The sequence below is a fragment of the Spinacia oleracea genome, chromosome 2 (genome assembly GCF_020520425.1).
Source record: "Spinacia oleracea cultivar Varoflay chromosome 2, BTI_SOV_V1, whole genome shotgun sequence".
Lineage (NCBI taxonomy): Eukaryota > Viridiplantae > Streptophyta > Magnoliopsida > Caryophyllales > Amaranthaceae > Spinacia > Spinacia oleracea.
The window spans coordinates 97,911,372-97,922,240 of NC_079488.1; the positions used below are offsets into that span (position 1 = coordinate 97,911,372).

The 10,869-nt window shown below is 37.1% G+C and overlaps 3 protein-coding genes across 3 annotated transcripts; 1 reads left to right on the forward strand and 2 right to left on the reverse strand.

Moving 5' to 3' along the window:
- Window positions 1–804: 804 nt before the first annotated feature.
- On the reverse strand, window positions 805–2,660 carry LOC110787905 (PLASMODESMATA CALLOSE-BINDING PROTEIN 2-like). The gene is made up of 4 exons (XM_021992539.2): window positions 2,215–2,660; window positions 1,511–1,945; window positions 1,347–1,377; window positions 805–1,216 (listed from the first exon to the last, which is right to left on the reverse strand). Exons 1-4 carry the CDS (start codon window positions 2,285–2,287, stop codon window positions 1,051–1,053), a joined length of 705 nt encoding a protein of 234 aa, XP_021848231.2. The 5' UTR covers window positions 2,288–2,660; the 3' UTR covers window positions 805–1,050.
- Window positions 2,661–4,113: 1,453 nt separating this feature from the next.
- Window positions 4,114–7,631, forward strand: LOC110787954 (uncharacterized). Its single transcript, XM_021992591.2, has 3 exons — window positions 4,114–4,273; window positions 5,275–5,930; window positions 7,226–7,631. Coding segments are annotated over exons 2-3 (588 nt in total). The 5' UTR covers window positions 4,114–4,273; window positions 5,275–5,343; the 3' UTR covers window positions 7,227–7,631.
- Window positions 6,884–8,019, reverse strand: LOC110787955 (HVA22-like protein f). The gene is made up of 5 exons (XM_021992592.2): window positions 7,868–8,019; window positions 7,749–7,775; window positions 7,554–7,676; window positions 7,197–7,443; window positions 6,884–7,120 (listed from the first exon to the last, which is right to left on the reverse strand). The coding sequence occupies exons 1-5, from the start codon at window positions 7,912–7,914 to the stop codon at window positions 7,091–7,093; spliced, it is 474 nt and encodes a 157-aa protein (XP_021848284.1). The 5' UTR covers window positions 7,915–8,019; the 3' UTR covers window positions 6,884–7,090.
- Between the last annotated feature and the right edge of the window lie 2,850 nt (window positions 8,020–10,869).

The window sequence follows — 10,869 nt, forward strand, 5'->3', positions numbered from 1 at the left end:
TTTTTTTAACTTTTTATTGTTTAAAGGAAAAATTGATACCCAATACTAATAACACTAAAAAAATAATACAGTACCATAAACTATAAAATCAGATTCTAATTTTTGGAGTGAATATTTAGTTTTTCTGATATTTTGATGAATTTGGTGTCTTAATGATCAATGTACGTAATTGGTAAGATAAGAACTTGAATGATAAACTTGGACAAATAGTCATCAACAATATGTGTAAAAATGTACTATAGACCTATAGCTTAAACAAGGAAATGTTAGGTCATTTTAGTAGTGGTCTGTGGTTCATTTTTCATACTTCCTATTAAAGTGTGTATTTTGTAAGTAATCTTAGGCTTGTTTACCATATTAATTAATTGTATCTGCTTTTACCTTTTTATGTTTTGGTCCAAACACCAAAACATAAAAAGTTAATCCAAGGCCCTTTTATTTGAAAGGCTCTACATTAACTATAGCCCAAACCTTTCATAACTTGTCTCGTCTCATGGGACGAACCTTTCGAATCCTTGCTATCTAAAGTAAAGTGCACCCATCTCGTAATTTCATCTTTGTGTGTACATAAAGAGTCACAAAGGAAAAGTAATGTAGACAACATTCCAGAATTTGGGCATCATCTTTAAGATAAAGATATTAAGACCTTAATCAACTAAACTAGTTGACATTCACATTTTTATTTTTATGTAGGTTACTCGATCGACTTGTACAGGAAAAACATACAAAAACACTACTCTCTATTCAATTTTACATGCAGGTGATGGCATGTTCAAAAGAAGCAGTTTTTGCAACAAAGTCTAATTGGTTTAAAAGTTTCCTTGTTAAACTTAGATGAAAAGTTGCTCTACATAAATTACATACAATAAACCACATCCTAAATATGATGCAATAAAATCGAAAACCTGACTTACATGATTAAGCTGCCTCTACTCTGGGATTGACACTAATAGTAGAAAGCCTACATCCAAAATATATCCTACACATCATATCTCCATCCATGCATAAGTAACTGAACTTTTGTAGCTATTTGTTTGCGTTTAGTGCTGACTAATGACCATATCTTAGCAGGAGTATTATAAAACACACTGATCTTGTAAGATATGCAACTTTGTTATCCAGTGTAATTGTTGCCAAACTAGACGGTCCAGGTGGTCCCATCCCGAAAACTGTTGAAACATTTTGATTTGCTGTATCTAGCACAGATGAACTCGTGCTGTCACCAGATAAACAAGTTAGCTAGATCGAGTTTATATATATATATATATATATATATATATATATATATATCTGAATTTCAGACAAGGTAAAACAATATTCATATGCAAATTCAAATTCAAATTCACCTTGTTGAGGGATACTGGCAAGTTTCCGTACCTGAAAAAATACATCATGATCAACAACCATATTCATCACTATAATACAATAATATGCCTAGAAATAAACTACATATATTATATATAGCTGAAAATTGAAAGAAGAAAAAGATAAAAGCAGGTGTTGAACATACTTGGATTAGTGCTGGTGAGAAGAGCAGTTCCAGCAAAATTACAGCTATTTGGAAGAGGGTTGTTCTGGTAATAAGTGTTGAAGGCATAAGAAGCGTGATCATGGAGAGTATTTGGGTAGAAACAACTCCCACCAGGTTGAATTTCTTTACAATCAGCACCGCCGTGGCCACACGCATAGTCTAAAGCCATCTGCAATGGTAACCGAGCAGCAGTTTGGGTGGCAACACACCAGCTTGCACCTGAGTTCACAGGTGAAGATGTGGTTGGGGTAGCCCACTTTGGCGGATCTTCAGGTAAAGAGTTTGGATTCAACACTGGAAATGTTGATGAGGATGTGAAATTAATGGTTGGTACTGTTGTTAGAGGCGTTGTGATGTCCTTTTGCATAGTTGCTTCACCTGATCTGACTCCTTCCAATATTACAGTACATGAAGCTGGGAAGAAAAAGAGAAAACAATCAGACGTACAATAGAATGCTTTTGTTGTACAATTAACATTTACTAATAGCTAGTGAGTAGTGACGTATTCATACAACATTGCTTTCGGTTACATGGAGGAAAGGGTGCACATGATATGATGACAATTGAATAATTATAAAATTTTACATTTCCAAAAAACAAATAATGAGGAAAACCAAACAAATGTATTGAAATTTGAAAACACACGCATAAGATGGGAAGAAAACAAGGTTAAAGAAAATTACCTGAAGAGAAGAAAAGAGGAAGAATCATGATGAGTGAAGCAGAGGATTGAAACAAAAATACGCTTTTACCCATCTCTATGTTTTCACCAATTTAACCTCAATAATTATAGCTCAACTCATTACTCATGGGGCCAACAAATAAATACACCACATAAAGCTGCCATTGTTTTCTGAAAATTCTTTTGTTTTATTTTTTTTTTTTTAATTGGGAAAGAAAATGATACAGGAAAGCGTAGACTGTAGTCTGTACTCTGTAGAGTAGGATAAAAAATAGGACTGCAGAATGTTTGTAGAAGTTAAAATTAAGGTTTGAAATTCAAAAGCCAAAGATGAAAAAGATAGAGAGAGATATTTGATCAAGAGTGGAGACATTGTCTATGGAAAGATCAGGAAAATGGAAGAAAAAGATGGCAAAGCATGAATTGTTTGCAATTCTAAGTGATGTTAGTAATGATGACCTTATCAAGTGCTCATTTCTTCTTTTTCTTTTTCTTTTTCTTTTTCTACTTCCTTTGTTTCTTAGATTAGTTTATTTGGACGACTCAAGAAGGTATTCGAGTAGGGTCTATTTCTTAGATCAACGGTCGGGAATATACGGTATTCATCCTGTCCGTAAGATTGATATTAAGATGGTATGGATTTATATTTTGATTTTCATGTACTCTTATTTGATTTAGTTTTGTAGTGATTTTTTTCCTTTTATTTGATACTTGTACAGTTATAATAGATATACGAACCAATCTCACCCCCACTAGGATATTAAAACTCATGCATTTAAATCATCAACCAAACAAATGTTACGGGTTTAAACCCGTTCTAAACACGTCTCATATTTAAAATTCCCAAACCAAACAACACTAGCTTTACTGGATTTTATCTCATTACCAAATACTATTTCTGCATTTTAATTTGGTACGTACACATATCCTTGAGAGTTGAGGCGCATTCGTACCAAAAAATAACAAGCATAAGAAAAGAAAAAAAAAGGAAAAAATTTGATAGAATCTGTTCGTTGTGCTTGGATTGTACTATTTGAAATCTTGGCCAAGTTATTGTCTGTATTTTAATGGTTAAAAAGGATAATTAAAGGAAGTTGAACAGCCGGTGCCACAGTCTAGGGGTGAGATTGTGAGATTGTAGCCTCCAAAGTCCAAAGAATACGGGGAAATTAGTCAAAAGTTCTATTCCTTTTGTATTTTCTATTTGATTCTCTTTTGAAATTGGCGCAAATAAAATTATTAGATTATCCAAGAAGTGTTAACTAATGAAATGTTTTCCACTTTGACATATTTTGAGATGACCAAATCGATTATTGGTTCGTAATTCATATTCACTTTATATATGTATTGACTTGACAAAAACACGCGATTATTTGGTCTATATAAAATTTAACTCTAAAATAAGTTAAACAATATTTTTTACAATTTAAGAGATTTACCAGACCCGAGTTTGACCCGACCTGAATTCTATCTGATTTGATTATTATTCGATCCAAACCAAGACTCGAACCCAAAAATAACTGTGTTGCAAACCGACTTAAACCCGGCTCGATAAGACCCGAACCCGAAATTACCTGCTACAAACCGACTTAAACCAGACCCGATAAGATCCGAACCCGAAATCAAACCTGGGCGAAATGTGACCCGACCCGAACTCGACCTGAACCCGGGATAGGAAAAAACCTGACAATCTGACATGATCCGACCTGAAATCGACCCTAGTCACCCGACCGAACCCGAACTCAACCCGGATGAAATATTAACCCGATACGACCCGACCTGATCATGACAAGAGACCCGACATGACCCGATCCAAACACGACCCGATGATCTGTTTTGACCGCTCTAATCCAAACACACCATTATTTGCACCCTTATCGACTCAACTCGCTAACAATTCGAGTCAAGCTCAATCTCGAGTTGAGTTTACCCGAGTCGAGTTTTAACCGGATCGAGCTCGAGTAGTTCTCGAGTTCCGTTGTCTCACCAGCATATTGTAAAGCATGGCTGATTTCAAATCAAAGGTGAATTGGTGAGCAATACTCTCTCTGCAATATCAGGTACTTACTACTCATCTATCTTTCTGCTCTCTTTTTCTACCCTTTTTTCTGTTCTCTATATAAATCTTACATTTTTTCGTTTCCTTTAAGTAAAAGCCTGCTAATTCCTAATATTTTGCTTATTAATCGGTACATACTACATAGAAATATGTTTAATTTTTTAATAATGCTGCCAAGGATTAAGAAGGGAAGTGATAAATCCAAGGAAAATTTTACTTCTTCCAAGGAAATCCACATTTTTTTATAGTTGATTTCCTTGGAAGAAGTGAAATTCTTCCTTGGATTTATCATTTCCCGATTAAGAATCAAAGGGTTATTCTGAAATCATGGTTATTGATCTTGTTTCCGACAATTTATGCTCCCAAAGTGCCAATTATTTGGAAAGGTTTTTTTTTTTTCCTTCTAAAAAGAGTCTTTGAATTGGTTCATCTTTGATCCATGGATTTGGTAATTTTTGCTGTCAGGGTGTTGATTATTTAAGGGGTGGTAGTAAAATTTTGTTTTACTGATAGAGATTGAATAATCATTGATGCTTAATGTGTTGTTATTGATACAATTTGCCTTTTTTGTATATAGCGCGATTCATCGGATATATTTATGTTCATTTCAAAGGTAGTGGATGATAACTAATTGATGAATTGAAGTCCTTTTTGAACTGAACTTGACAATATTAGGCAATTTATTTGGGAGAATCGAGTTCTCTACATTGTTTTGTTTCTGAGTTGAAAGAAATAAGAGAACAGATTAAACATGATTCGGTGGTTGTAAATGTGTTTGCTGAATTTTGGTCTTACATTAGTGATAAGTCACGAGGACAATATAAATTACAAATGGTGGCGGGGGATTCGAACCTGGGACCTATCGTACACAGGCCCTCAGTCTATATCACTAGGCTAAGACATAATTGGTTGGTGTTGATATAGATAACTGTTATGCTATTAGGTCTTTTTGTAGGAGTTTCTGAACTATCATTCTGGGATTGGTTTTTCTTGTTGCTTCAGATATTTAAGTGGCGGACTTTAGCTTTGTGGGTGTACTTTTGAGCAAAGAGAGACGCATAAAAGGGGAAAATGAGCCGTAACAAGAAGAACATTAAAGATGAGAATGATGAGGTTGAAGAATTGCTCAGGGCTGCAGAGGACGCAGCTTTACTAAAAATGAACCTCAACTCGCATACTGTTCATCCCTCCCCATCTGATTTACACCCGGACCTAGAGCAGCGATTTCGGGATCTTAAGTCTGGCTCTAAATCAAAAGCAAAGCAAGAAAGCATGACCAGAAAAATGCCACAACCACAGCCTTCCCAAGTACCCAAAGAGGTTGAGGAGGATGACTTATTATCTAGATTCGCAGCTTTGAAGGCCTCTCTGCCCAGGCCATCTCCCTCCATTTCCTGTTCATTAATGGGTGCTGAGACCTCGGATAAGCTTGCTGGTGGTAGTTTGGGCGGTGAAGCTAACATAGATGACGATGAAGAAGACGAAGTTGAGAAGGTTATAAGGTGGGCTATGGATGCCGCTCGTCTTGATCCATCTCCATCTTCTGATGATGAGGAGATTGAGGATGATACCAAATCTGATGATGATTCTGATGACAATGAGACCAGTGACGAGGATGCTGAGACCTCGAAAAGGAATCCAAAGGGACAACACAAATAGTATGTTTCTGCTCTATCCTTTACTTTCCTTGTTTGCGTGCTTGGTAGCCTTGGTTCATTAGTACACAACTTATTGTCAATTCACCAATATTTATTTTTCATCATATGGTGTTACTTTAAATACGGAGCATTCTACTTTAGATATCATTCATGCTTCATATTTAGCAATAACAGAGGTAGGAGTGATTTTGTTTTTGAACACAGCTTTACTGTAATAGGGAAGTAGAGAAGCAAGGGAGAGATTGCTTCCACCTTCTATTTGCATCTCCTGTTATTACATCTTACTATTTGAGGATGACCCTCTCTGAACAGCTTGGAAAATCCTATTTTCCTTTCCTAAAATTCAGTGAAATTGCATTATGCTGTGGTTTGACATCATGATACTTGGCTTGATAGAAGCAGATGCTCACCATTTGCTAGCACTGTGGTTAGGTATCACTTAATCAATGCCCTCCCGTTCTTTTAACCCTGTCCAAGGTTGTAACTCCTACTTAATGAAGTTGCAAGATGCCATCTTGATTGGGTTTCTTAGAGTTTTTGCTTTGTTAGGTATTACTAGAAGTTGTTTATGGGAGGGATGGGGGTAAAGGTTCTTGAGCCTTAAGCATAGAGGTGTGCACCTTTTACTCCACTTCTACTTAATTCGCTAGTACAATATTGAGTACAGAACGCAATTGGCTACCTAGTTTGGTACATGAACTCAAACTGTACCACTTTCAAAGCAGTTTGCCTTTTTGGTTCACAGTTTGGTTAGCGAATTTAGTAACAATGTTCCCACCCACCCCTTTTTTACCCAAACAATGGCCAAAACCTTTTAGATTAAAGCCTGACTGCCTAATTGTGGGCTCTCCTCTAATGCCTTGATGGCCCTTGGAGATTCGAAGGAAACAATAAAAGGAATCCAGGTGATGCGTATTTGTTTCCTTTTGATTAGTAACCATGATGGATTGTACTAACAATGTCAAATTTTGATAGTTCATGCCGTATTTCTCATTCAATAAATTTGAGTTACATTCTCTTTCGAGGATCATATATGTTGATATTACTATTTAAGTTAGAATTGTTTCATATACACAGTTCTACAATAACAATGTTGCATGAGTTGCCAAATACTTGGTAAGTCAAGTTGTGGGATGAACATTATATAACCGATCTTATCCTTAGCTTTGCCTCTTTGCCTCCGTTTCAGCCTGCATTATTTAGTAAGTATATTAGCCAAATTATGAATGAGAAAATAGTGATAGAGATAAAACATTTGTGTCTTACTGCTCTGACAACACGCTCGAATGCATCAGGTCCATATCTCTCAATGTAGCGCTCAACAGATTTCCGGGCATCAAGCGACATCATCTGGAGCACTTGACGGTGGCCCTGAGGATAGTTTTGATTAACTGACATCCCAAGCTTTACGTACTTGCGAACATAATTCTCATAGATGTATGCCGCGCCATTGAAGATTGGTAACACCAACCACATGCAAAACAAGAGCTTTACATATGGCCAGAAAGGAAGCCTGCAACATTTTTTTGGTGAATTTATTTTATTGACTTTCCATTTTCTTATGAGTTGATTTATGTATGATAAAATCACAATCACCATGTATAGATTAATTAATACAAATACCATTGAAGGATTGTCCAACATGTGAGCTCAAATAGAGTTGTCAAAGAATAAAGAACCCAGTATGTAAGCCATTGTTGATCATCCAGTGTTGTAGGGCTCTCTATAGCTCGCATCGATGCATATCTGTTGAATACCAATCTTCAGCCATTGCACTTTTCTGAATGGATATCAGATAAATATTGAAGAACAACTTACAGTGGATATAGAAGCATCAGTCCAGGCCTGAATCAGCACAAAAACAATCATACAATTCAGTCACATGTACAAAATTATTCAAATTTTAACTCAGAGTGTAAAAGGGAGGCTAACCGTACCCAATAAGTGCATCAAAACTCAATGCGATTTTTGCAAGAAAACCCATGTTTGATTTTGCTCCTATTACAGATTTCTTCTTCTGATTGAAATAAAGGAAGTGAGATATACAAGCTTTAATAGACAAGAATGGCAATTCTGGGTTTAGGGGGCTAACTGTTCAGATTTGAAGCAAAGGATAATTGTTGGGTTAAAGTGTTAAACCAAAGTTAGTGTTTCCCTAGCCAACAAGAAAAGGTAAACTAAGTGTAAGGAAAGAATATTGTCATTTGTTGACAAGTTCAATTCTTAGAAGTAGATTGATGAAACAGAGAAGATTCTACTTTGTATAAAAATTATGCAATGTTCCCACAGAGGCAACCCTTATAACGAGATGCTTGTTTAGGAATATGCATGGGACCATGACTACAATGCTAGATTTCATCTCCGACCTTATATTTGAAAATTATAATTTCATTGTATTTGAGTTTTGATTTAATCTTGTCTAAAAAAGAAAAAAAAGGCCATCATAAGGTTTTTTTTTTTAACATCAGCTTATAGAAAAAGGAATAACTAAACATATTAGAAAAAGACATTAAAGTAGTTGTTGCTCATGTGGCCAAGTCGTGAACATGTTGGACTCTCGATCGGTCGACCTTATTAATGCTGCAAAATGTAAACTCCTGCCGAGGTTACGGATTTCCCGTATCGTCCAACAAAGACGCATTATGTAACAGTCTTCATTTCGTAGCATGTCCACGAGCTGTTGAGAATCTGTGAAGACCTTAACCTTGATGATATTATGTTCTTTTGCCCATGTGAGGCCGTAGAGGCAAGCTTGTGCCTCTGAATGGCAGACTCTGCATATCCATATGTCGCTCCCCCACAAATCCTATCTAATTCCGCAACATGGTCTTCAACAACCCATCCCATCCTAACTCTGGTTGTACTCTTTCTCCAAGATCCGTCAATGACCAGACGCTCAGCTGATTCCCCCCTTTCTTGGCCAGCCAGGATAATTCTATAGAAACCCGGTGGGTAAGTGGGGCCTGTTCCGGAGGATGTAGGTGTCGAAGTGTCCCTGAGTTGATATTCACGTTAATGTCATGTTGGCTCAGGCCTTCCTGAATGATGGCATGGATCGAATCAGCAGAGACTCTTCGCCCTCAGAATACTGCATTATTCCTAGCTACCCACATAGCCCAAAGGGTGTTAATGAAGTAAATAGTTCGATTACTGTATCTTCCATATTGGTTGTTAAAACGCCGGATAAAGGTAAGCATCCATATGTCGCCATTGTTTTCTGAATGGATACCTAAGGATCCACTCCTCCAAGTTTGCTCAGTTGTTTTGCATTGGCGAAAAATATGCTGCAGGCTTTTATCTCCGTTACGACAAATAACACACTCAACTGAGATCCCCATCCCCCTTCTGTCGAGGTTTACGTTTGTAGCCAAACTATTTGTCATTAACTTCCACAAAAATTATTTCCATTTTGGTGATAAGTTCATAGCCCACATCATTAGAAAGAAATTTCCGTTGGTGAGGGCATTGTTTGGGTCAGCATCCACCCCTACCAGCATGGCGTATCCCGTCTTCACCGTAATCTTCCCGGACTTGTGAAACCTCCAATAGAGGAAATCCTCCCTCTCTGTCCGAGGTAGCTCCATAGCCGCTATTTTCTGAGCATGTCTAAACTCAAAAGCGCTATTTAGCCTACTATAGTTGCTGAAGTGGCTAACCTTCCAATTCCTGGCCTCACGAAGGGTAACACTTGACTTAAATTCCGGGGGCTCGCCCTCCACCCACCGATCTCTCCCAGCCAAAATCTTTTTCCCATTCCCCACCTTCCAGTTGCACCCCTTCAGTATCAAGTTACCATCCCTAGCAATCCCTCGCATCCCCAAGAAAGATTTCTTCCTGTAATAACCGTCGCCACCCCTGTCACTATCGGTAGCGAAATTTTATTCCGGCAGACCTGAGCCCACATCGAGGCGGAGTCGTGCGCCATACGCCAAATATTCTTCATAAGTAGCGTTGTGTTAAAAAGGGAAGCGCCTCTTATGCTGAGTCCTCCCAACCCTTTAGGGGTGTTCATAACATGTCTAATGCACTTCTTTCCGCTGCATATTAGCCCAAAAAATCGAGCTAACAAGGAATCAATTTTAGACGTTATTGGTAAAGGAAGTTCCATACAATTCATAACATGAGAAGCCATTGAAATGAGAACCGAGTTGATGAGAATAAGCTTTTGGCATTGAGATAGCGGAATAGTATTCCACACGTTTACCTTTTTGGATATCTTATCGATGGAAATGCGAGTACTTCTTACACGGAAGATAAATAGGGAGTCCTAGGTGCATCCCAAGCGAAGAAACTTGTTGCATGCGCAGGATGCTCTAAAAAAACCCCTGTTTATCAATTGTTGTATTAGGGCTCACCTTGAAGTATGATTTTCCCAAGTTAAGATGTTGACCCGATATGTCACATAATCGAGAAATAATATCAATAACATTTCGACAGCTTGTTTCTGTCGCTTTGAAGAATAGGATGCCGTCGTCTGCAAAAAAGAGGTGTGATATACTCGTGCAAATGATTATTTTAATCAATTAAATTCATTGAAAAACTATTCTTTCACACTTTCCCATTAGAGCATTAAATCTTTCATACTTTTTCAATATTACCGATAAGCATAATTTGCATTGTTTGAATAAAAAAAAGAGGAGGATCTTTATCCACAATTAATTAGTTAGTGAGTTGCATGCATGATACCAAACGTAAATAATAGAAATGGACAAAGGGAGAATATTTGTCATTGTAAAGTTGTGATATTAATAAAAAAATAAGTCACTACAATTACCCAAGTACTGTATTAAGATTTCAACATAAGGCAAGTAAATTGAGGTGGTGATCTGAGGGTATTTGCTTTTTAATTAAAAATCCCAAACAATCTAGGGTTTCAAGTATACCCTATGGGAGCAAAAATAATGTGATCAAATCAAGCAAAAAAAGCAGAAACAAAGAC